Source organism: Ciconia boyciana, chromosome 3 (assembly GCF_034638445.1).
Source record: "Ciconia boyciana chromosome 3, ASM3463844v1, whole genome shotgun sequence".
In the NCBI taxonomy this organism is placed as follows: Eukaryota; Metazoa; Chordata; class Aves; order Ciconiiformes; family Ciconiidae; genus Ciconia; species Ciconia boyciana.
In genome coordinates, this window is record NC_132936.1 from 92,480,196 (window position 1) to 92,506,912 (window position 26,717).

At 36.3% G+C, this 26,717-nt stretch overlaps 1 protein-coding gene across 9 annotated transcripts in view; it reads left to right on the top strand.

Moving 5' to 3' along the window:
* Positions 1-26,717, top strand: part of BIRC6 (baculoviral IAP repeat containing 6) — a 190,654-nt gene that overhangs the window by 40,901 nt on the left and 123,036 nt on the right. For 5 of the 9 annotated variants that reach the window (XM_072856609.1, XM_072856604.1, XM_072856607.1 and 2 more), the window contains exons 12-30: positions 2,551-2,776; positions 7,193-7,353; positions 10,222-10,353; positions 11,583-11,714; positions 11,996-12,174; positions 12,776-12,906; positions 13,772-13,933; positions 14,042-14,173; positions 14,432-14,529; positions 15,746-15,893; positions 20,123-20,256; positions 21,383-21,529; positions 22,064-22,251; positions 22,902-23,216; positions 23,634-23,733; positions 24,207-24,421; positions 24,622-24,830; positions 25,143-25,489; positions 26,458-26,677. In XM_072856609.1, the coding sequence (XP_072712710.1) occupies positions 2,551-2,776; positions 7,193-7,353; positions 10,222-10,353; positions 11,583-11,714; positions 11,996-12,174; positions 12,776-12,906; positions 13,772-13,933; positions 14,042-14,173; positions 14,432-14,529; positions 15,746-15,893; positions 20,123-20,256; positions 21,383-21,529; positions 22,064-22,251; positions 22,902-23,216; positions 23,634-23,733; positions 24,207-24,421; positions 24,622-24,830; positions 25,143-25,489; positions 26,458-26,677 (3,376 nt within the window). The remainder of the gene's footprint in view (positions 1-2,550; positions 2,777-7,192; positions 7,354-10,221; positions 10,354-11,582; positions 11,715-11,995; positions 12,175-12,775; positions 12,907-13,771; positions 13,934-14,041; positions 14,174-14,431; positions 14,530-15,745; positions 15,894-20,122; positions 20,257-21,382; positions 21,530-22,063; positions 22,252-22,901; positions 23,217-23,633; positions 23,734-24,206; positions 24,422-24,621; positions 24,831-25,142; positions 25,490-26,457; positions 26,678-26,717) is intronic. The other 4 variants (XM_072856602.1, XM_072856605.1, XM_072856603.1 and 1 more) reach the window with 4 other exon arrangements.

Below are 26,717 nucleotides of genomic sequence, written 5' to 3' on the forward strand. Positions count from 1 at the left end.
AGTAATGATCACATAAATTGAGTATTGTTTTGCTGTGGCATCACACTGAGCCACTAAAAGCTGTGAGAGAAGCTTAGCAGTCATAGGAAGCCAGTGCTGAAATGAGGGGGCTGAGGGTAAGAGTTGAAAGCAAATGGTGGTTGCAGAGCTCTTAGTCTGAAGTATCCGGGTTAAGGATACTAAAGTCAATAATACTGGATTCTTAGCATATAATGTGTGAATGTTTGCTAGCACTGTGCCAACATTTTCTAAGTAATGAAGCTGTCAGCATGCGTATGGATCATGATCAGACATTGCCCCCAACATTTATAACATCAGTGTTGCTTCTCTTTTAATCAAAGTACTAAGCAGCAGAAAAAACGTTTTCTTCCACTTCTGTCTTAGCATGTTTTTCAGACAGAGACATAGCTCAACAGAAAGCTTTCTGTTTGGGGAAATTAACTCCTAGGCAGAACTGACTGAGCATGAAGTCTTGATCTATATCTTGTTCACAGCTGATGGCAGGCAGCAGTGGGGTGTTTTCATGAAATCACTTTGGTGTTCTCTGAAACTGTAGCTAAAAGATGCTGTAGTCAGGATAGAAACAACAGCAACAAGCACAAGCTTTTGTCCATATATTGTTCATGTATATTGTGAGTTTTGTTCATGTGTTTATTTTTCTCTGTTGTTGGCATTCTGGAACGCATTTCTTAAATTTTATTTTCTAGTCTGCATTCACAACTTGGATACATTTTAAATTGTATTGTTTTAGAAGGAAATCTGTTAACCTTACCGAGCTGTAAATCTTAGATTAAGTTAAAATTATTTCCTTTTAAGGAGTGGAGGGGTTTTTGTGGTGAAGTCATCTAAAGTAATGCTTCTTGTAGAAGTGAATTGAAAAAGAATATTAGTTTTCCTAGCCAGTGTAAAACCTTTTTTCAAGTTTGCTATTAGAACTTCAGCTGTCATAACTCACTATTACAATATAACAAAAATTATGTGATTTTGCAAAAGAAGCCAAGTATACTCGACAGCACTAGGAAGTTAAGTCCTTCATTTTTCAGTTTTAGGGGTTGATACCCCAGTACATGTGGTTGCTCTGAATACTCTGAATTTGTAATTGTGTCTGTTGGAGAGGGAGGGAGAATGAAGCAGAAAAAATCCAGTCTACTCAAAGATAGAATTGTTGCACAGTTTGAGCTATCGTCTCACTTCTCATTGCAGTGTCACCTAGCTAATGAGGTTCACATTTGGCAGTAAAAAAATGAAGGTGTTTGCTGTATTACTGAAATTAAATTTCTAAAGCGTTTTTAATTCCTAATCTCTTCAGCATTTTCCTGCCTCCTAGATTGAAAAGTAGAAGTCATAGTTGTTGCAATGAGAGTGAATTTTTTTGCCTGACTCTGGGTATCTCATCTTGAGCTTCTCCACTTTTCAGGAAGAATTGCATGTGCCTTTCTACTCTCAAGCTGGAGGATGTAATCTTGTTGTTATTCTGGTTTCAACCTGGCTTGCTTTGCAAGATAGTCTCTAGGTTCAGACTTCACTGTGGGCATGGTATTTATGTTGGTGTATTTAATTCCACCCCCCCGCCCCACCCCACCCCCCGCCCCAGGGTGGTGACAGTAGTAGTCAGGTAGCCAAGTTTCTCCTTTTGAAAACCATCATTTCTTTACGAGTAAAAGATTTTCTCCAAAATGCATTTTCAAGAGAAAATGCTCAAAATGTAAGAAAATTGACATTGTGTGTGTCTTATTTACCTTCAAGTTTTCTCTTTTTTTTTTTTTTTTTGGTGTCTGAGGAAACATGATTATTTTTAGAGTTCCTTTGTAATGTTTCTTCAGGTGTTTGTCTCCCTGGGATATTTTAATTTTCAGTACTTCTTCAGTTAATATCCTTGTTTCCTCAGGACAAGACTTGAATGTGAAGACAAAAAGACAAAATACTTGTCTAGGCCCAGTGTCTTTTAAGTGCATTATATTACGCATGTTTGGTTTTCCCTTACCCCTCTTTTAAGCTAAACTGGGAGCCTTCCAAAAACATTCTAGTAATCCACCATAAAACAAGTCTATATTGATAAGCAGGTGCCAAAGTAATGTTTGAAACAGTGATAAAAATGTTACGATTGCATCGTAATTCCATATGTCTGTTTTCATGCAATTTAAACTTTCATGTTTTTTTTTTTAACTGAGTCAATAGAGATATTAAAAAAAAAAGTTTTCATCAGCTTTACATCATCAAAGTATAGGTGGCTAATTACTTTTTCCTGATGCTTCTGGTTGAATCCCAGACAGCATGCTCAGAGCTCTCAGTACTTAAAAAAATTATTCCAAATGAGCTGGCTTCAAAAGATACCGGCTTCAAGGCTAGGGTTGCTGGTTGCTTGTGGGTTTTTTTTGTTTGGGGTTTTTGGTGGTTTGTTTTGTTTGTTTTTTGGGTTTTTTTTTAGAAACTTCGTATAACATGTAGTTAATTTTACATATAGCAGTCTGGATAGATTTCAAACTGTTTATAGGATGTTCTGGAGAAAATATCTATGTAGTAATTAATGTATGTTCTGTAATTATTCAGGAGTTGATCTTTTGGTGGACCAGCCATTTTCCCTTGAAACGCTGACATCCCTGGTGGAACTGACCCGTTTCGAGACCTTGACACCACGGTTTTCAGCCACTGTCCCTCCCTGTTGGGTAGAAGTCCAGCAAGAGCAGCAGCAAAGGCGGCATCCTCAGCATTTGCACCAGCAGCACCATGGGGATGCAGCTCAGCATACTCGAACTTGGAAGCTACAGACAGACAGGTAGGTAGGGTAACAGGGCAAAAAGAATCGTGTGTATTGCTTAACTAGTTCATATAGCTGGTATAATCACAAATTTCATGCAATTTAATTGTTTTTAAGTAGTGTGTAAGCTTTAAGAGCGTGTACTTTCAAAGATAATAATCCTTATTTGGTAGTTTGCATTATAAGTCTTTGTGAGATTGCCAGAGTTGTTTTAGTGGACCTTGAAACAAATTGAAAAGTCAAGTTTTGAATTTGTGTATTTTTGTTTGCCAAATGTTGCCATTTCATTATATAACTAGATAAGCACATTCGCCAGAATTACAGATATTCTTGATTGTTTCTATAAAAGTCTAATTCACCCTTCTTATGCATACACACATTCTTAGTACATTTTTTTAATTGGAAAACACAAGCTGCAGGTGCCAGTATGACTAATTGTTAGTTGTCCTAAACAAAATCGTATTGTAATTTATTTTAAAATGTGAAGATGGAATCTGGATTTATGTCTGTTCACGTCAAGTTAAATCTTTTTATGCAAGACATTTACTTAAACCAGTATAGAGCCCTGGTTGTGCTAAAATTTAGGCAATATTTTCATTGAAATGAATTGCACCGACATGTTATGTGTAGTACTTCTTAGTTTTCTACATGTGGCATGAGAACTTGGAATTCCTCTGGGATCCTAAAGACTAGAACAGCAGTGTTGCAGTCTCCTTGAAGAGTTGCCTAAGACCTACCTGAAGTAGCTTTGCATAGTTTTTCTGAAAAATGCTTGGAGAAACAAAATATAGATATAAATTGCGTTATGTGTTTTATTAAGGGACGTGCATAATAAGGCACTACAAGGTCTTTTGGGTCAGGCTGTCACACATCTGTCCCACTGATGTATAAGATTTGGGTAGTAATGTAGCATCTAAATGCTCATACAGTGGAAGCAATGAAATAGCCAAAGGATGCTAGAGGAGCTAGAGATCATATGTGGGGAAAAAAAGCTTGTTGTATAAATAAGTGAAAGCTAACATGTGATAATGAAGCATTCCAGGTGGGAAAACAGGTCTGGAAGGTAATAGTTGCAGGCGTTTCCAGGGCTGACACCTAACATGAGCTGAACTTGCCTTAATTAAATGTTCATAAGCTACAGTTAAAAGCTTGCAGTGTGTTTATAGGCTTTAAAACCTTTATTTACCCTGTGGTTTTGCTTTGTGTAATTAAAATACTCTGTAAGTAACAAGTGGAAAGGAGGTGGTTCCTTGCAAAATAACTTCCAGTTAAAACTATTGATTATCTAGTGTGTTCAGCAACAGTTGAACAGTAAAAAGCTACCAATATGAAGATAAAAGGAAGCAAACAGTGAAGGTAATAGCTGTTAATTAGAAGGTGATGAGTGGAACATTAGCTTATGAATATTGTTTCATCAGAGGAAGAGAATTATGCCTGCTGCAAAATAAAACAGGAATGTAAAGAGGTAAAGTTAAAAGTTTTGGTTTAGTACTGGAAATCTTTGACAGCTGCTAAATGACTCACGATGAAAATTATTAAATTACAGTCCCTATGTTCATAGGGTAGAATGTACAATCTTAAGGTTGAGAGCAATGTTAGCTCTTAATTAAAATTTATCTGGGAAGAAACTTTTTGATTTCTGGATTATTTTGTTGGTCCTTAATATGAAGTTCCTTTTATCTTCTCTTTGAGTGTCTTATACTGATTCCTATCAAGATGTGGGATTACAGGGTTAGACAGATGAATAATGCAATTTGATATAATAATTATTTTGTTTCTCAAATAGATAGAAGGAGATAATCCTGTAAACGTATTTTAGGGAATGGCATTATATTACAGTCATGCTCTTTCAATCCTACTTTGTTATTGTAAAAAGGCTCTGTAACAAAGAAAACAGAAAAAGCAGAGTCTGGTTTACCTTATGATTTATCTACATATCAGTATTTCCTGCTCAGTGGTAATTTAACTGAAATGTTAAATTGGATTAATCCTTTTTAAAAAAGTACATGAATTCCTCACATGCTTTGATAAAACAGTGACATCTGAGTTTCCTGGGTTTTCCTCTAACTTATATAGGAAATATTTTATGTATTCATCTTGTACAGACATATTTGAAAATATGTGAAAGAAGGAAGAGCTAGGTACTGATGTGCTTTCCAGTGTTTAAAGTCTGGAAATAGGTCTGCAGCTCAAAGTTCAGTTGTAGTGGAAGATCAAACACTGATGAGGTGTTCTAGAAAACGAATGGAGAAGTGTGTTGAAAAATATTTTGTAGTTGTGCGAATGATGGTGTATTTGCATTTAGAACACAGTCTTGATTGTGTATTCTTCTTTAAAAAGATGCTATAGATTTAGAAGGGTTTCAAAGGTGAGAAAAGTTGCTAAAAGAACTTGCATTAGATTATCAGAGAAAAGTGATGTTTAGGATGGATATGCTAAAATATTGAGAAAATAATAAGGAAGTAAATTAATTTTTTTGCTTCTTTGAAACTTTACACACAAATAAAGAGGATGCGCTTAAACAGAGCTATGAGAAATTAAAAACCTGTTTCAAGGGGAGTTTTTCACTCGTCACAGAATTAGATTGTGAATTTCATCGCCACAGGTATAAGATGATCTCTTCACTGTTGGATTAATGTGAGACCTTCATGGAGGATCATTATTCCATACATGCCTATTGAGATACTTAAACTTCCTTTGGGGCATCTGCTGCTGAATTCTGTCAAAAATAGATTTCTGGAGTAGGCAAATAACAGTTGTAATTCAGTACAGCAGTATGTGTCATATGCAGCATTACAGACTACAAAAGAGTACTGCAGACAAACTGGTTTATTATTAATTTCTGGTTTTGTACCAGATCTTAAGGTAAACTGGATGAACAGAATATTACTTAGTCTTTCAGATGGCTTGCTTCTTTGAATATCTCATTTAGTCCATGCTTGGCATGACACCTATAGGAATACTCAGACATAAAAAAACACCCTCAAGCCTCTCCCTGTTTTGCAGTGGGCTACGTATTCTCCAAGCAAGAGGAAGGGTGTGAGTGATTCTAAGTTTTTAGTGTTACGTTTGCTAACAGAGTTTTTTTCCCTGAAGTTGTAGGATAAGTTTTTGTTATATTTTATTTACTTGAGTTATTTGTACAGTTAGCTGAATATTTTTCACTGTTGCTCCATAAATCATAACCACAAGCTCTCTTCTGTCCATCTTTCCTCCCAAAATCACTGCTTTTCTATGTTGCTTGTTCTGGAAAGCCGGCATGCCATTTCATTATGCGTACTTGGAATCCATTATAAGTGTATTATACTTGCCTGAGGGAGATACAGCCTTCAGGGATACTACTGTAAAAAATGCAAATAACTAAATATATTAGTACCAATCCTTAATCTATTTTAAAATGGTTTTCTGCACAATACTCAATGTGTAGCATATTATTTGATTTAAATAACCTTTTTGTAATTTAGATGTTAGAAAAACGTCTAACCAATATTTATAGCAGCATACTCAGTTTCTTAGTGTTCTCAGTTATACAATTAAATAATCACGGGCTATCAAACTTACTATATTTTAAAAAATTATTTACTGATAAATTGAAAAGATCAGGAAGTGCAGTTATTTTAAAAATGTACACAAATGTTACAATTGACACATGATTAGTTTTATTTTAATTGCTCTTTAGTTTGAACTATTTTTTGCAAACCTTAGTGCATCAAACTATGGAACTAATCATTGAGGGGTAGTTATTATCTCAAGTTTACACTTTCAGTGTAAACTGAAGTTAGCTTCAAAAGGAAAATATGACTCATTAAAAGAAAGCTATACCCATTTTGCACAGCGCAGGCTTCTGAGTGTGCTCCTGGTAAGAAGCACTTCTTATCCTGTATAAATTATCAAACGTGTATTAAAAAAAAAAAAATTTGAAACTAATATTTTGAGTGTCCTGGATGTGGCTGTTGTACCACCAGAAAGTGACATTGTGTAACACCAATGGAGAAGGCCAACTTAAGAGGTTGCAAGGTAGTTACTTTCATGCTTTCATACACTTCACTGATTGGTAGATCCTTTTTTTTAATGATATCCCCCTGCTCCCCCCCTTCCTTTTTTTCTAGAAATGAGTAACTGGTATTTATAGTGGTATGGAAACAGTACTGTAATGAAGGTAGTAGGGAATCTTTTCACTGCTACTTTTATCCAAACATTGATTCACCCTCTCTTATCAATTGGCTTTTAATATGTTCTTCACAAAATTAATGTGGTTAACTGCAGCTTGAAAAACTTTTACCTCAGAAATTCATGTGGATGTCAACTATGGCAAAATAAGTTGTTTTTCTTGTTAAAGAAAGTGCATAGATGGAGAATGCACTGGGTAATGCTGCCTGCTTGATCTGAATTTTCTCTTAACACTGGGTCATTGTCATCTTTTTTTCCTGACAGCAACAGCTGGGATGAGCATGTCTTTGAACTGGTTCTACCGAAAGCCTGTATGGTTGGACATGTGGACTTCAAATTTGTTTTGAATTCAAACATCACAAACATTCCCCAGATTCAAGTGACTTTACTGAAAAATAAAGCTCCAGGCTTAGGGAAAGTCAATGGTAAGAAAGAATTTAAGATATCTTTCAGAATATTATTTTTTTTCTCAAACTCATTATCCTCTGTGATGTACATTAGAAGAATTGCTTGAAATTGTGTAAATATTTTGGTTTTACTTATTTCCATTTTATTCTATTTCTCAGCATTATGGTCTGTTTTCACTTATGATGTTTGAATGTAAATTGGGGAAACAAACTGGGTAAACAGTTTCAAAATCCTGAATTTTATACAAATAAAAGTGCATAGCTCAGAAAGGTTGGACTGAATTATTATTCTGTACTGCTTGAATCCTATAGTCATTAAAAAAATGTTGTCAATAGTAAATCATCCTAGAGGTTGACTGATGAAACAAATGGTGCTCTTTTAAGTTCTTGATATATTTAAAAAAATTATAACAAATTATTCCAAGTCACAGAAGGAAATTATTTGCCAGTGCCTCTTGGATGCGTAAGAGAAAATAGCAAGGCTTTTTTTGATGACAGTAGCTAAAACCTGGCTTTCTTGGGAATTCTCTCATCATCTGGCTCATTAACTAAGCTACGTGAAAGCTGCAGTATGATTTCACCTTTTGTTCCTTGCAGTTTTGACAGGGTAGACCAAAGTTATGAATGCTCTTGCCTTGGGAAGACTCCTAGCTGGACTCTGGATCTTACTAGCTCTCAGGGAACCTATGAGGGGGTAGCATAAATTGAAAAGTCACTTCTTTGGTGTGGAAAAGTTTGTGCCTCCATTGGGATTTTCCTGTGGTGAGAGTGTTCATTGCATGTCCTGCTGCCCTGTCTGCTAGGGATGGAAGGTATTACATGCAGCACTTCCTTTTATCAAAGCCTTAATTGGTTATCTTTATCTGGCCACCTCTTTTTGAAAAGCTTCTAGGAACCTGGTATTTCAGAGAAATCTTGCTGTTGAATATTATTAAATTGGCTGCTGGATATAAAATGTGTTGGGGAGAACAGCAAGCATGCTTTTAAAAGATTTTTTTTTTCTTTTCTATTTTTTTAAATGCTAAGTAAGAGCACCCCAGTTAAACAAGGGTAACAGAGCTGAAAATTTTGAAAACGAATACAGGCATACCAAAGATCATTGACATGCTTTCATACAACTTCTTACTCTGTAGCATCCCCCAGTGTTTAACAAGAAAAAAATTGTGTTGGAGATGCTCCTTAAAGAAATCCTATAAACTGGTGGTTATCCAAGAATAAAATATTCTAGCACAGTAATATTCTTGGAGAAAAGTGTATTCTTTTAAGATACGAGATGGTTTAACAGTTTTAGCAGACGTGCTAGCTGTGACTGCAGGACAGCAGTCAACATGTTTGTGCAGATTCTTCCTTTGTTTAATTCTTGAAGTAAAACCTTAATTTTAACATGTAGCAGAATTTTATTCTATCAAATCAAAAAATAGGACAGATAGTCCATGTTGCTCTTCTGAAGAGAACCTGCTTTGTTTTTGGCATGAATTTTAGAATTCAGTCCATTTGCAGATCTGGATGTCAGAATTAATCTGAAAATCTTAATCTGTGAAACAAAACAGTAGAAGAAATGCTAAACTCTTTTCCTTAATGTTTCAGTTTTAAATATTGCTGAGCAAACAGTTCCATGTGTTGGTAATTCTTTGAAGACATTTGATTTGGCTGTGAAATAAATTGCCAGAGCTTTTTGTGGATGCTTTACAGTACAGCATACCGAACATGAGACATGACAGAGCTCTTCCAGAAAGTGATGTTTCACTTCCTTACATGCAGTATAGTGGAATTTGCTCTTTTCTGTTATGGATAGGGTGGAGAAAGCGTGGAGTGGAGGGCCAGGGTATACACAGGCAGTCTGGAAAGGGCTGGGAGATGTGAAAGCGCCTGCGAGGCAGCCTTGGCAAGGTCTTTTTCTCTTTTTGATTCAGTAGGACTGGGGAGCCTCAACTAACCAACATCCTCTCAAGTATTATTGCACTGCAGTTGCTTCCTACCCTTTTTCAATTTCTTGGGTTTTGGAAAAGGACATTAATGACATTTGCCTTTTTTTCCACGCACTACTGAGTGAAGTAATAGAACACTAATGATTTCAGTATAAGGGAAGGCAAACCTAGATGATTTATACCTGTGCTGGATATTAACCAAAATGTCCTAATCCCAGGGAAAAGTAATATTCAGGATTGTTTGGTGGCTCTCAAAGGTATAAAATCTTCAGACTGAAATTCAGTTAAACCCCCCCTGCCCCCCGCTTTCCCTTCTCTCCCTCCATAGGGTGAGAAAGGAACTGAAATTTTAAGATAATGAGACCTAAGGAAGATCTGTAGGGGATAGTTTATTCAGTCATTTTTTGTAGGACAGGAGCCCTGGAACCAGTTAAATGTGTAGTGTGTAATAACGGGAAGGCCAGAGGCATAATTCTTCTGGTTTGGAACTAATGTTTTTGATCTGGCAGTTAAATCACTGTATATGCTTCTTGTTCATTTGCTTGCATGTCCTCTTCATCTATGATTCATGAGAACCATTTAATTAAAAAAGAACTGTACTTAAGTGTTATCAGAATAATGTCTGATGTTCAGCAGGAGCAATCCAGTTATTTTCAGTTTAAGTTATCAAATTTTCAATACTGGAATCTAATTACTTAGGAGTAATCCACAGTTGATTGTTAGGAGAAAATAACTTGGGCAGTGTTAAAGTAAAGCAGGCTGCTTACAAGTCATTCAACAAAATATTTTTTAATTATCTGCTGCAAGTTCAGTTGCAATGCTAATATGAAAAACATGCCTATATTAGAAATAGTGTTTTGGGCAGAAAGTTGATAAATGTGCTATGAAAACTACTGCTTCTGTTTTCTGTGAGCCTTAATTAATGTTTATGAAATCTTGCTAATATTTTTATTTCCAGAAGCAGCAGTAGATAGACAGATCACATTTCCTTTGTCTCCAGCTCATAATATTGAAGTGGAGAGAAATGGAAAACCAGGACTGGTTGAATTCAATGAAGAAATGCAGTATATGGATGTAGAGGAACCACAATGTAAGTTTTATTTATCTTGTTATACCTTGTTTAAAATATGAGCTTGCTTTTTTCTTTTTTTAAGGATATACCGTAATTTCTCTGCAAAAATTTCTCAGCCATTTAAAATAGACTGATTTCTCAGCCCTGTTCAGTGTTGCCTCTCTCACTGGTCTGTTTACTGTATGAGTTGAAAGTTTAACACAAACACACCAAAAAAACCCCTACTGGAGAGTTTTGGTGCTTAAAAGCAGATTAGTATTTATTTGAATTTAAAAATAAAGTAGACTGATATGGCACCTTTCTAACTTAAACTCTTACCCTATTCCAGCAGTATTTTACTTGGTTTCCTTAGCTAGTTTTAATAGTTTTTCTTTGCATACCTGGATTTTGTTTAGACTGCTGCTGTAAACCAAGAAAAATAAACAGCTGGTAAAGAATTCATAACTAGTCGTGTTAATTTTCAGCTATATCAGGCTTGCTGTGCCTGTTTTTATAACCTTTTTTTGTTAACCGGTACTCTTTGACAAAATCTGTCAGACTCTGAAAGGCAATCAGATTGGATCCGAGTGAGGAGAGCTACAGACTAGAAATTGATAGTTGGAGTGAATCATTTCCAGAACTGTGATTCTTTTTCTTGGTCCTTTCAACAGTCTTACTTTACGCCTTCTTTCCTTTCATGTGATCAGGCTTATATAGAGCATGACTTTAAAGGTCCCTTCCAACCCAAACCAGTCATTCTATGACTCCAAGAAAGGTGTTGCAAAGGGGGGTGGGGGGGTCAAAGGGGTGATAAAAGAAAAAGTGCTGGAAGGAGGGTTTTCATGCTGAGAAAGAAGCAGAAGATGAGTGAATGATAATTTCAGTATACCACAGGAGGAACAAATTTGTTTGTTTGTTTTTTGTAAACAGTTTTGTCCTGCTTCAAAAAAGACCCAGTGAGAGTTGTGGATCAAAATATATTGGTTCATAATTTTATCAGTTGTGTATTTTGTGGCTCTGAGCCAGTCAGCATACATATCATCCATATAATATAACTGAAAACGCTTTGAAAACTGTCATTTACCTTTATTGATTTCACTGGAAAATGGCTTAAAGTGAACCTCAAGTAATTGTTAGTTTTTCGATGTAGAGTTTATATGTATTTAGTGATCAGAGTTTGACATGGTGTATTTTCAACCCATGCAAATTATCAGATTTTGTAACTTAATTATGAGTAATTCAGGTCCATATGACTCATGTTTTTTAAGGTCTTAGATTGTGTCCATTTCTGGAGGAACACAAGGAAGATATACTTTGTGGTCCTGTATGGCTGGCTACTGGACTCGATCTATCAGGACATGCTGGAATGTTGACACTAACAAGTCCAAAGCTTGTTAAAGGTAAACCAGTTTATTATGCTATTCACGTGAAGTATGTGTGACTAAAATGCATCTCATACTTCTGTAGTCAGACTTTGGTTTGTATTTATTTTCACACTGACAAATTTTGCTGTATAACACAATAGTGAGTTACTTTTCAAACTGATGCTAAAGTACTGTAACTAATGTAGTTGAGCTTTGCTTGTACACTATATCTGTGAAGTTGGAATGTGTTTACAACTTGCCCTAGTAAATGACGCAAATTCTCCTCCCCTCCCCCCGGCCTTTTCTTCCACTTTTAGGCATGGCTGGTGGCAAGTACCGCTCATTTTTAATTCATGTTAAAGCAGTGAATGACAGAGGAACAGAAGAAATCTGCAATGGTGGCATTAGACCAGTGGTTAGAATACCATCTGTAAAACCTCAGACTAACAAGGGCCATTCCCTTGCTTCATTGTTGGCAAAAGTTGCAGCAGGCAAGGTAATGAATAGCCAAGAAAGACACCTGTGTTGTAGAACTGGTATGATTTATGTAATCTGAAAATGAAACAGCTATTAGGAGAATTAAAGATCCATTAAAAATTACTTTTTTAAGAGTTGACACTGTGTTAACACCTTCAAGAATCAGAGTTCAACATCTCTAAGTTGTTTCTTCTGTGCAAATATAGTTGAAAAAGTCTGTTCTGCCACTTTCGCATTCTGAGCACTAGTTTTTGAAATTGTTTCCATGAGCATTTTCAGTAGCTGATACACCTCATCCTCTTACAAAGATTTGTGTGTGTGTGTATTTTACTCTTGATCATTGTAGTTGTAAGATTGGATGATATGATGTCCATCTTGTGGACATTATTAGAATGGTTAGAACATAATAAATTTACAGAACATTGTTAAATTTGATGTTCTGTATCAAAGCAATTAGTGAATACAAGTAGTCTATTTTAGTACAATGCTCAAACTGAGAGAGATTTTACTGAACTGTATACGTTTCACTGAACAAGGTATACAAATGAAGCAGTCAAAACCAATGTGACTTATGAAATTTTTTTCCCTCCCCTCCCCCCCCCAACCGAAAAAAAAACCAGGAAAAGCCATCTAGTAAAATTGAAGCCACTAATTCTTCAAGAAAATCAGATAATCTGAGAGGCTGTGACTTACTTCAAGAAGTCTCTGTAACGATTCGAAGATTTAAAAAAACTTCCATTTCAAAGGAAAGGTTAGTAGGTGGTTTTTAATTCTAAAAAATATTAGCTTTAGTTACACTTCTCATAAAATACTTAGTTCTCAAAATAGCTCAGGTCAAACCATTGTTTCAAGTTGTCATTTCATAAACGTATTTTACATGGAAAATCCTGTAAATTTTGAGTTTGAGGGTACTGTGCTGTGCAAGTTGTGGCACAATAATGCCATGCATGAAATTGTATGTTGAGTGATTATTTGCCTGACTTGAAAAGGCAAATGTAAATAAGTTTTCTTGGTAAATTAGATAAATTATTTGGACAGATTTTTTTTGTTAAAGGAAGCATCTTTCCTTTGTATTTCCACGTGTCTTGTTTCCTACAGTAGAGAGTATGTTATTTGTCAAAAAATTTAGAATCAAATTTAACTAACAAATTGTTACTCAAAAACCTGGTTAAAGTCTGTATGGATTGGTACTACAGACCTAAAGACGAATAATATAGTATTTAATTTGTATTACCAGCTGCCACCCCACAATGGCGGCACTGGCTGTAATGGGCTTAAAGAGGTCAAAGAAGTGTGTGCAAATGGTCGCCAAAGAGAGTTTTAGATGATGGAAGTTTGTTTAGGTTTAGAAGTTACTAGACAAGCTCATAGGAAAAAAAAAAATTCCCTCAAGGTTACTAAATATAGTAACCTAGGAAGTTCTGTGAGCAGAAAATAGGAAGATTGGGAATGTGTGCACGGAAAGTATCATATATGCTTGTGTACTAGTTTTACTGTCATCTGGGCATCTTTTTTTTGCCCCTCCTAAGACAGGATACAAAGCTGGAAGGACACTTTAATGGGAGAATGGCCACATTGGATAATTCTGTTTTTTATTTCCCTCCCCTCCTCCCTAGAGTTCAACGGTGTGCCATGTTACAGTTTTCAGAGTTCCATGAGAAGCTGCTCACCACTCTTTGCAAGAAGACAGATGATGGCCTGACTACAGAACATTCTCAGAGTCTTGTATTAGACACGCTTTGTTGGCTGGCTGGAGTGTATTCAAATGGACCTGGCAGGTAAGAGAGAAATTGTGTTTAAATTAGCATGGCTATTCTCAGTGTCAGCTCTGTTAAAAAAAATAAAGTTTTATATGATTCTCTAAAGTATGCAACTTGTTTTTACAGCTCAAAGGAAGGAAATGACAGCTTGCTTTCTAAAACACGTAAATGTGTCTCTGATATAATACGTGTTTGCTTCTTTGAAGCTGGGCGGAGCATAGCTCACAAATGTGCACGGTTTCTTGCACTATGCATCAGGTCAGTGCTAACTATATATTTTTATATATTTATATTTTATATATATTTGGGGTTTTTGCATGCAGTCTGAATTGTATATATGTGTTTGTTATTGTTTAACATTGAATTTATAAAGCAACAGATCTGGAAGATCTTCTGTTGAGGAAAAATGTGTTGAGTATGACTGCAAGGAACATCACTCTTTCAACTTTATCTCTGGAGGAGATTTCATGTTTCATTCTTACTTAAATGTTAAAGTGTCTGTGTGTTTCTTTGTAGCAATGGCAGGTGTGACCCGAGTCAGCAAGGGTTTGGATCAGTTCTTCTAAAAGCTTTACTTGACAATATGCCTCTTTTGCCTGCTGCTGCAACAGGTGGTATGTATACAATGTTTGTTGTCATAAAAATACACAGTGCATTTGTTGTTTGGCATGTTTTGTTGGACTCTCTTGTGAATTAAGAATTAGGTAATTGTTCAGTTAGTGCAAACAGCTTCTTGGAGTGGTCTGGTCAGGTGGTATGCAAGTATGAAGTGTGCATTTGCAGATGATGGAATTTTAAGTGAATTAGCTTGCTTAAAACAGAGTGCTAAGGCACTGACATTTTTGGGAGAGCTTAAGTAAGTTTTGCAAGAATTTTCGAAGGTGTTCAGCAACCACAGATTCTGTTGACATAAATGAGAGTCAGGATTGTTTGTTATTTCTGAAAATTAGATTTATTCCAGGGAGCCTGGCTATCCAAATGATGTCCAGCTAGCAATCCACTTCTGTTACTTCTGCACCAAAAGGAAATTTTTAACTAAATTAAATTCCTTCCTCATCTACTTTGCAGAGTAATGGTATCTTAGCACCTTGTTGAAGCCTTTTGAGTGCCAGATAGAATGGGAGGATGACTTTAGCACTCGTATTTGGGGTGGCAAGACCTGCTTTGTGTTTTTCAGTGTGATGTTGTTGAATTGCATCTAGCTTGGCATCACCAAGGGGTCTTGCGGGAAAATTAGTTTGCAGTCCAAAATGCTTGTTGTGCTACCACCCCGATAGAAACATTTCACGCACTGCTATTGAAGGTATGGAATGCACAGGGGGAGGAGGAGGAGGAAGCTGAGGTTTGTGTTTCCGTACAGAACCACTGCATTGTGCTCCCAGAACTGATCTGTAAGGAAACAGTGCTTCCAGCAAATACAGAATAAGGAGGCAGCAGCCAAAAACACAGAGGATAAGAGGAGAGGAAGAGTTGAATCTAGAGTGAGGCTTGGCTCTGAAGGGATTGGAACCCCTAGCCTAGCACATTATAGTGTATCAAGAGCATTTTGATTGTTGTGCTTAGTAGAAGCAGTGGGCAGAAGCAATGAAAAGTAGTATGTGCAAAGCTGTCTCTTGGGAACCTTTTTTTCTTCAATTATGAATTAGTTGAGAATGGTTCTAAATTGAAGTCTCTCAAAAAAAGGGAAGGGAGAGAATGTTTCATAGTCTGTATTCAGTAACCATTAGATATTTCATTTATCCTTCCATTGATTATGCTTCAAAGTATGCTTTCTGAGTGGAAAATTCACATCATGTTTCACCTGAAATTAATTTTTTTTTATATATACAGGATCTGTGTATTGGTATTTTGTATTGCTGAATTATGTAAAGGATGAAGATTTGGCAGGATGTAGTACAGCTTGTGCATCATTGCTAACTGCTGTGTCCCGACAGTTGCAGGATCGCCTAACACCTATGGAAGCATTACTTCAAACAAGGTACTAAGAAATGTGGTTCTTGTAAACTTAATAACAACAAACATACAAACTGTCTAATGCTATCCTCTGGTGTTCTGAAAAACGCTGGCTGTTTAAGAAAAGATGCATTTTGCCATATTTGTTTGAGCAAGGATTAATTTGATACAGCTCTGGAAAATAGTTTTGACTTGTGTGAAGTTAGAGGTGAATTTAATTGCTATCTTGCAATTTACAGTGCACTTTAAATCAGCAAATGTGTATGTAATGTTTGAAGTCTGTACAATCCTTAAGTCAGTATTTATGATTTTTAGTGTAAAGATTAACAAAGCATGTCCTATTTTGAGTATAGGAGGGAATCAGATATACTGAATAGTTTCAGTTCTGCATAATGCTACACAAAATTGTAGTCTCTCTGTAAGCTGACCATACATTTAATGTATTGCTACTAAAGGCCAGATTCTAAGTGTAGAGACCTGGAGTAATTTACTGGGAGTGGAGGTTCTTAGTATAAATTATATGTCAATGTATTCAGACTGTGATGTTGCCTCTTTTGCATATTGAACTGATTGGCCATTTAACTTCGGATTTATGTGATACCTAAAGGAAATCTCTGGTGGTTCAGTTTTGTAGCGGTTTCCAAAGCTGTATTATGATGACGGGAACATACTGCTGTTAGACAGCTCTTTCAATTGTGATTTGTGGGCAAGATTTTTCCTCCAAGTCAAGCAAGATCAAGGTGGAAGAGTTTTGGTAGAGGTTAGTTCAGAATCTTCCGATCAAATTGAAAATTTCGTAAGCTAAGTTGGGGGTGGGAGGAGATGTTTGTTTATTTTTGTTTTGTGTTTTGGTTTGTTAAGGACTATAATACCAAAATACTTGATAAAAACTTTTTCTCAGGTGTTACACTTGGATCCTTATCATGCTCTCTACTACATTCCTTTTCTCAGTTGTTATTTTATTTCACCATCTATAATCCTTGCAGTTGATTAGGAAAAATAAAAGGTTTTGTGTTTTCATGTTGAATTTTCTTTAGAAACAAAATGGAGAAGAAAAACGTGAAAATTCCACTTGATATGAGAATGGCACCTTTCTGTAGGAATTGAAGGAATTGGTTCCTTCATATAGATTGTTTCCAAGTACCTCATTTAAACAGCATATCTGAAATAGAAGTTTTTTTCCTTTCCAGTTGCCCACTTTTGAGTTTGGCACATTTGACATTTCAGATCACTTAGTGGTGAACACAGCTGTCTGCATCTCAAGGGAAGCTTTCTGAAGTGAGCCCGTGTTCTTGGCATCCTTCAAGCTTATGTTTTCTGAGTGTTTCTAGATAGTGTTTTACTGATTTTCTTCTTGGAACTAAATTTGCTTTCTCTTTTAACTCAGTATCCCCATAGTTAGGATAAGAATAGCAGCACTCACATCTGTCTAATCCCATATGTGATTACTATAGCTCTGTCTCTAGCAAGGAGTGGCTATTTCTGACTTAGTTTACTAATTTTGACAGAATTTACTGGCCTTTCCTTTATATGTCTACAGATCAAGCAAATACTGTCATTTCTTTTTTTTTTATGTAGAAGATAAGTATTACTATATATTTTTTTTAAAAAAGAGAAATTAGTAGGCAGCCATTGCTTTACTCTTTTTCCCTTTCCTCTCCCTGAGTTGTATTTTATCATATTTTGCAGAGTTTCTAGTATTGTTTTCTTCTTCTTTGTCATCATTCCCAGGAACAATAGCCTAACATTTGGTAATCAAATAAAAACAGATGTCTACTTAAAGGATCTGCACATTCATGTTGTCTTAAGGCAGAGTAGTACTCATTTTACTATCATGTGCTGTAATAAAGCAAGTAAAAGTTGCAAGGATAAGGCCAGATGGGTGTGTTACATGACTTGCAGTTCAGAGCACAACAGAACGAGATTTCAGACAGTATTTTAGGCTGTGCTACAACAAAGCAGGTTGGTTTGTCTCTAGCAAATCTGACTAATTTCTCCAGGCTGTTCTTGAAAGCACCTGATTAAAGTAGTGGTGGAATTTAATTATTCTAAATATTGTAAGCTATTACGTGGCTTAATCTTATCATTAACACTTGAACTGTCTCCTCCTGCCCACGTCTAATCTGAAATCTCTCCTGCTGCAACTAAAGCCTTTTAATGTTTGTGTCGTGTCCGCCTTGGTGATAAAGAGCGGATTATTTCATTCTTAACAAATTTTGGATGTATAGAGGATGTTTGTATCTTGATCATATTCTCCAGATGTGTAGTCATTCTTAAAGCGTTTCCTTGAGCTGTTTTCTTTGGTCCTCATCTTTGAGTTTGGTACACAAAATTGTAAACATTATTCCATTTGAGATCTCTGAGTGAAGCAGAAGAGGTATTTCACATAGTTTATATTCATTACTGCATAGATGAATAGGATGATGGGGTTTTTTTGTGTGACATTGTTGATTCTTTCTTTGGTTTTTTGTTGATGTAACTTCTATATCCTTTTCTGAAAAGTGTCACTAATGCAGCTTAAAACTGTGAACCTGATCATTCAGGATCAGTAAAAGGCACTATGCTTATTGAAATAAATCTGTGTTGGACAGAATATATTTAACTCTCTGCAATACATTCAAATTCTGATCCTATTCTACAAAGCTCTTGTAACCCCTTTTTAGGTTTTATCACCTGCTAACTTAATAAATCAAACACTTAAATCATGCAAGTAATCAGTGTTAATGCTGGGCTGACGGAATTTATTGAGTTTGTAAATCTGAGGTCTAAAACAGGCTGTGAAGGTGCCCTACTGAATTTTGTCTGAGCATTTTTGTGTGTTTTAGTAACCACTTTACAGTAGCATGTTGTCTTGCTTTGCTTATGAAAAAAGGTCATGCAGCAAACACTTCAGTCTTGCTAGACGTGCAGTGTGCACTGTTTCTATGTAGTACATGCTTGTAGAGAGCAACCTAGATTCATCTAATATGCATTGTTCTTAGTATAAAGTTATCTTAAATTTGCTGCCTTTTAGGTGCTTGTAAGTAACTTGGTTGGGGAATGTGTGTTAAATGGGTTGATCTGTAATTCTCAGATTTTCTTTCCTCTCTTCTTGAAGATCAGTAGCAATTATTGCCCTTTTGTATAACGTCATTTTCTGACTAGTTACAGTCTTAGCACTGTGTGGCAAAAAGCATTGAGGCCAGCCAACATGGAAGCATTTTAACATTCAGAGAAGTCTAAAAGCTGTTCTACCTTGTTGCTGGTGTTGTAGTATTCATGTAGACATCTATCCTTTTGTGACCACTTGATCAAAAAAGACATTTAAACACTCCAGCATTACCTGTTGGGGGTTTTCCTCACCTGCCAAAGAACAGAGGAGCTGATGGGAGGCAGAGGGAAAAGGGGGTGGAGGAACTTCCTGTCACTGCTGGCGTGTTCATGGAAATGCTTCGTATTTGTTCTGGCTCTTGCTAGTCAAAGCGTGAAGTGTTATATGTTTCTCACTTTTGTACCTACGCAGATGCATTCTTTCTTTCTACTCCTGCTTAATAATTTGGCCTGATTTCCATTTTTACTCCTCTTGTCGATTGCTGGTAATAGGTATTGGAACACAAGGAAAACAACGCTATTTTGTTATTACTTTGGATTTTCCTTTTTCTTGGCTTATAAAACCCTAATTGATTTGGGAACACCTTGTTACCTGAGTAATTGTATTTATCTTCCCCGCAGTACTGCCAGAGTAGGAGTAATGAGATTTTCTTCTGTTGAGATATTTGAAGTACTCACAAGTGTTGACTGGTACCCCTAGCAGTATTTCCTTTTTTCTTCTTGCTTCAGCTGGAAGAACAAGCTGAGGTGGAATTTCTTTTGCTGTTTCAGAAAACAGTACTGTGTTTTTATTGACTTCAGATAAATGTCTGATTTACCGTGTGCAGGCATGCGTATTGCTGTGGCTAATTGTCTAAGGCTTGTAGTTCTAGTTTCCATGTCTGAGTGTGATTGTGTGTTTCCAGAATGGTATTACATCTTCAAAACTATTTAGTAACAAAGAGTTACTTATTTAGCATCATTAGGTGTTTGAAAAGGTCACCTAATAAATGACTTTAATGAAATATAAGTGATTGGTAAGTTCTAAGCTATGTGAATTGAATGAAAAAGAATAGTTTGGAATATAATACATCCTGATGATTAAATACTTGGCCTTTTTCTGTAAATAATTTTCTATAAATTCTTATTGTTTAAATAGTGCTGTTTGTCTTATTCCACTTGCAGATATGGATTATATAGCTCACCTTTTGATCCAGTTCTGTTTGATTTGGAAATAAGTGGCTCTTCTTGTAAAAATGTATACAACAGCAGCATTGGTGTACAGTCAGATGAAATTGATTTGTCTGATGTTCTATCAGGTACGTATGTTTAACAGTAAGCTATTGTGAAAGAATTGGTAATTGCCTCTATTATACTGCTTTCCTTTAGTGAAGATGTGGTTTTATACTTTCCACCTGTTTTATAGCGGTACATAATGAAGTTCAAGATATTCTCTTGCTTCATGAGATCTCTTACATTTCCTGCAGCCCTTAGGGCAAGAAAGAAACCTCTTTCTGGAATATCTTCTTTTCATATCCTGTAGAAGATCTAAGAAAAGGCTAGAGGTTAAACAGAAAGGCTGCTATCATTCTCTGGGACAGAGTCATCTAGGAAGCATCTGTCACTTCTATTGAGCAGCTTCCCTGAGTTATGTTGTTATTTATTTAGACTAGCAACCATCTTATAGGCAGAGAAACCTAAATGGATTTTTCTGAAGTTGGGAAGTTGCCATATGGCACTCTTCTACTTAAATATTACAGATTTAATGAGATTTTTTTTTTCTGTTTCAGAGGCATTAAAATACCTTAAAAGCATATTTGTATCTATCATCTCAGGTTAGTTCATAAGTGAATCTTTAGGCCATGAAATGTCCTAAGAATGAGACAATTCTTACCTGTCAGGAAATTCTTTTCATAGCAAGCATACTCATCAGTCATAGTGACTCCTTTCCTTTTCTTGTATGCTCTTGTCCATCTCCTTCCCATCCCTCCCTCCATACCACACTGTGAATTTGTTAGTATATTGAATAATAGTCTAGTTTTTATACTAACTTGGTGTATGATCTTAGTCGGTCTGTTATTTTCTTTCTCTTCCTTTCCAGTAACATCAATGTATTTTTGCGAGCTGATTTTCTGACAGCGTGGAAAGACTAGAGCATCCATATATAACTTATTTCTGGAATTAAGAAGGTTACACTATGCTTATGCTGTCACATTTGATAATTTGACTTATTAAGATACTCTGTTCAGATTTGGCAGCATTATCCACTTTAAAATGTACTTCCATTTATATTGTGGATGTGATAGTGTTAAGGTGTTTGTTCCACAACATGAAGTAAAAAAATATGTGGATTATATTTAGTTGTCCCTTTTGACTCTTCATGACTTGAAAAGTTGGTATCAAGAAAACATTAGCTGATTGTGCAGATATTTATTTCTCTTTCAGGAAATGGGAAAATAAGTAGCTGTGCAGCTGCTGAAGGTAGTTTTACTTCCCTTACTGGACTTCTGGAAGTTGAACCTCTGCACTTTACCTGTGTTTCAACAAGTGATGGAACTAGAATAGAAAGGGACGATGCAAGTACGTTTACTGGTATATACAATTTTTCTTTTTTTTCTACTTAGCATAGTTACACAATATGATATTTTTAATTGGACATAATAAGGACTGTCTGACAGACAGATTGCCTGTACTTTTATAAGTGTTGAATGTTGGTTTTATTTTTTTTAAATAGTTGCTATATGTGAAGTTAAACTTCTTGGAGCTTAACAAACAAATTGCATTCCAAATTTATTAATTTGAATCAATTTTGTTTCTGTTGGAGAGTATAATATACAAGCTTGCATCTTTAGCTTGCAGCCTTATGTGGCAAAAGAATTCCAGGGCATTAGGTGACTCTTCTGTAATGAAAATGTTGCATGTATGATGAGTGTGCCTAGTCTATAAACCATATACTTGGTAATTCAAGATGATGTTACTTTGTAGCAAGAACTGTATAAAAGGAGATATTTATCTTGTTTTTACGTTGCTCTTAACAACTAGTAAGAAATTAAAGGTGTGCTTTATCATTTCTTTTCTACATACATGTTTTTGTTTTGTTTGGTTTGTTTGTTTGTTTCATGCCAGTGAGTACCTTTGGGGTTACCCCAGCAGTTGGTGGCCTCTCTTCTGGAACGGTTGGGGAAGCCTCGACAGCACTGAGTTCAGCAGCCCAGGTAGCTTTGCAGTCTCTCTCTCATGCAATGGCCTCAGCCGAGCAACAGCTCCAGGTGCTGCAAGAGAAACAGCAGCAGCTTTTGAAGCTTCAGCAACAGGTTGGAGGCTATTTGGCTATTTTTTAATGCTGTCTCTAAACTTCAAAAGCTGAGAAAGTAGTTGCAGAGCTAGTTGCCTTTTTTTTCCTCTTTTTTTTTTTTTTTCTCCATAGCATATTTGAGGAAGGAACAGCTCTGCACTGAGGATCACTCTTATTAAGCAAAATGCTGAGGGTGTCTGCCATGCTGCTTTGGTCTTTCAGACTTGTTTTTTGTGTATTTTGAGGGTGGGTTGGGAGTTTGTAATCAAAACTAAGTCTTAATACATAAGTATATCAGTCTGAAATTGAGAAAGCCCACTGAAATGAAAACCACAATTGCCGACACAGGGAAGTACCAGTCATAAAGCCATTGTCAGTATGAAATTTGGCTGTGTTGACTCTTCTTTGCTCTTCAGTTGTAGGCTTTTTATTATTTTTTGATTACTCCAGTTAATTACTTAATTACTCATGTTCCTCAGCAAGTGAGGTCAAATTGAATAGAGTTCCATTTTTCAGCTTATAGTTGGACATCTAACATGCCTGTGTTGAAGGTAGCTTGGATTTATTAAATCTAGTTTTATAATGAGAGTTGAACTTGTAGTTCAGTACTATTACTGTGTTCACAAGCAGTATTATCTGCTACATACACTGCTTTCATTTTCCCCACAGAAGGCTAAGCTGGAAGCAAAACTGCATCAGACAACAGCAGCAGCAGCGGCGGCGGCAGCAGCAGTTGGTCCTGTTCACAACTCTGTGCCTTCTAATCCAGTAGCAGCCCCAGGGTTCTTCATCCATCCTTCAGATGTCATTCCACCCACACCAAAAACAACTCCTCTATTCATGACTCCACCTTTGACTCCACCTAATGAGGCAGTTTCTGCTGTTATTAATGCAGAGCTTGCTCAGCTTTTCCCTGGTTCAGTCATTGATCCCCCAGCAGTTAACCTTGCAGCACATAACAAAAATACAAGCAAGTCTAGAACGGTAATTATTTTTGTTTGTTTTTCTTATAGAAACAAGATGCTGTAAGCCTTACCAGGATCTAATTTGTACTTGAGTGCTAGTAAATATCTGTTTATTTGGATGAGATGTGAAAACTATATCACTAAATTTAGACCACATGAAAACGAAGACTTATGAAAGCAAGATAGAGTTGTTATAGTACCTCAAATGGTTTATTTTAATTGGAGCTAGCTTAACTGTATAAGGAATTATTAATCCTTTGAACTTAGTAGTTAATACATTTTGATGGTTCATGCTCAAATCTGAATGTAGTGAGGTGTTGTCAAAATTTTACATCTTTAAATCACAAGTTTTCTTACAGTCTTTTGTAAAGAACAGCTTATTATAAATGCATAGTTTTTAATAACTTAATTTTACTGATGTTTTCCCACTCGTCAGAATCCACTTGGATCCGGTCTTGCTCTTGCAATATCTCACGCTTCACATTTTCTTCAACCTCCACCTCATCAGTCAATTATTATAGAGCGAATGCACTCAGGTAAAACCAGAATTCTTAATAATAATTTTGACACATTTTCTAATAAGAAGTGGAATAATTTCCAGGGTCTTAAGTAAGTTGCTTAGCTGCAGTCTCACTTGGCTTTCCAAAGAAAATATATTTCTCAGTTTGCATTTCTGTTGTATCTGGAAGTTTAAGACCCAGCATTCAGTGATGTTTATCAAGTTGAAAAAATGCTGGGGTCTGGGGGAATATGTTGGGTCTCTGGACAGAGCACCTGTTCTGAAATAACACATAAAAATCATAACCACTTAAATGAAGTTGAAGCCAAAATTTTCTTTTCAAAGGCTGCAAGCTGTAGTGAGAGATTCTGAGGTTGTGCAGCTATTTTTAACCTCAAATATGCACCTTTTGAACAATACATAAACAACGGCTTTATTGTTTGAGAAGTAACATCTCTTTGCTGGTTAGCATGCACTGGTATTTTAGGCAATCCTGGGTTTTTCCCGTAGGAGCAAGAAGATTTGTGACCTTAGATTTTGGAAGACCTATATTGCTGACAGATGTATTGATTCCCACTTGTGGAGATTTGGCTTCTTTGTCAATTGACATCTGGACTTTAGGAGAAGAAGTGGATGGAAGGCGATTGGTGGTGGCTACTGACATTAGCACACATTCACTTATTTTACATGACTTGTTGCCACCCCCAGTTTGCAGGTTTATGAAGGTAAGAGGAGATAGACTGCATACTCTATCTCTTAAACTCTTGATCTTTGTTAATATGTGAACTTTCTCTTTAAGTTGTCTTCAGACCAAACTTTAGTTAGCTATACATTTTTCATGAATTTTTGACTTGGTGTTTATTTTGTGTTTGTTTTATTGTGTTTTGATACAATTGTATTACAGTATAGTTGTGTTCTTTTTCAGATCACTGTTATTGGTCGATATGGTAGCACAAATGCCAGAGCAAAAATCCCATTAGGATTTTATTATGGCCATACCTATATCTTACCCTTTGAAAATGAGCTGAAACTAATGCATGATCCCCTCAGAGGAGAAGGTGAAGCTGCAAATCAGCCAGAAATTGACCAACATTTGGCAATGATGGTTGCATTGCAAGAAGACATACAATGCAGGTTAGAAGAAAAAAATGTGTACTTACTAGTTATTTTAGCTTAAAACACTGGGGTATCATAATGTTACAGATTTTTTTTTTTTTTCCTTCCCATGGTATTCTTCAGACCAAAGAAAACACTGCCTTTGTTGTAGGGTTGTTACAGTGAATATCTTTATAGAAGTAACAAAGACTACGCTGTCTTTTTTTTTCAATATCTGTTTTAACAGTGCATTCAAAATGGACCAGAAGTTGTCTTCTGGCAGCGTGACTGTCAAATGTATTGCCATTTGCTAATGTCTGTTGAATTGTGCGTTGGAATGTTTCCCTTTAGGTACAATTTGGCCTGTCATCGGTTAGAAATCCTTCTGCAGAGTATTGACCTGCCACCACTCAATAGTGCTAACAATGCCCAGTACTTTTTACGAAAGCCAGACAAGGCAGTAGAAGAAGATAGCAGAGTATTTTCTGCTTACCAGGACTGCATTCAGCTACAGCTTCAACTCAACTTGGCTCACCATGCTGTTCAGAGGCTCAAAGTAGCTTTAGGTGCAAGCAGGAAAACACTGAAGGAGCAATCTGATCCAAAAGAGTTGATTCAGATGTCATCCACAGAACAGTTACGCACCATCATTAGATACTTACTGGATACTTTGCTTAGTTTGCTTCATTCTTCCAATGGTTAGTATTTTTTGAGGTTTTGATATTTGTCATGTTATTAGAAACAATTTGCAAGCATTTCTATTTCTTGATCTGTGCTTTCCCACTATAAACCTTTTAAACTATGTTCAAGTATGTTTTACTATGATTTTAGTAGCTGGTAACATACAGTGTGAAGTTTTCACCAGTGACACCAAGCTGACCAAACCACTTCCTGCTCCTGAAAAGGATAGGAGAGGGTGTCAAGGTCCTCCTCCCTTTTCCGTAGTCCTGGCTGCGTATTCCTTTGTTCAGATAGTCATCTGATCCTTCTGTGGGCTGATTCAGTTTGCTGAAGTAACAAAAGACTGCCCAGGCAGAATACTCCTGTTGTTTTCATAGGTAGAATCAGCTCGTGGAAGGATCTGTGAGCATCGAAGCCTGTGCAACACTGGGGATGGCTTAGGCAGTTAAAAGTGGGGAGGTGAAGCAGAAACTGCTTTGGAGGGTGGGGGCGGAAGTCATAAAGCCAGTATCTCTACTCAGTTCATGATTTTTAATATCCAGTAAGGATTTTTGTTTCCTAAACTTGCCATTGAAAGAGTTCTTGGAGAATCGAAATTGAAAAGTCTGAGTAGGAGTGGTGGGTTTTTAAAAAAAAAAAAAAAAAAAAAAAAGGCAGAACATTGTTCTGTTGATAGATAGGTGTGTCTGTCTTGTAATTTTCTGTGCCAGTTTGTTCTTAAGCATAATGGTGGTTTGGTTTTTGCTTTGTGTAGATTCCATGGGGTTATTTGCACTGACATGAAATTGATTTGGTTTTGACCAAATGGCCTGGTCTTTATGGGTTACCTGCAAATTACCATCTCCCCATGTGTTCCCTCATCCTTCCCCCCTGTGCCAATCAGTCTAATCATAATAGTTTTAAAAATTTCCTGCAAACTTTTTCCTCCTATGTTTTCAAGCCATGGTCTCCTTAAACATAGTTACTTGTTCTCTTTTCTTAAAAGGGCACTCTGTTCCCGTGGTTCTGCAAAGTACTTTTCATGCTCAAGCTTGTGAAGAATTATTTAAACATCTGTGTATCAGTGGAACCCCAAAGATACGATTGCATACTGGCCTTCTGCTTGTTCAGCTCTGTGGAGGAGAAAGATGGTGGGGTCAGTTTCTCTCAAATGTACTGCAGGAATTATACAATTCAGAGCAACTTCTCATATTCCCACAAGACAGGTAAGGTATAGGTCTATATTGATACATTACCTGTGGATCA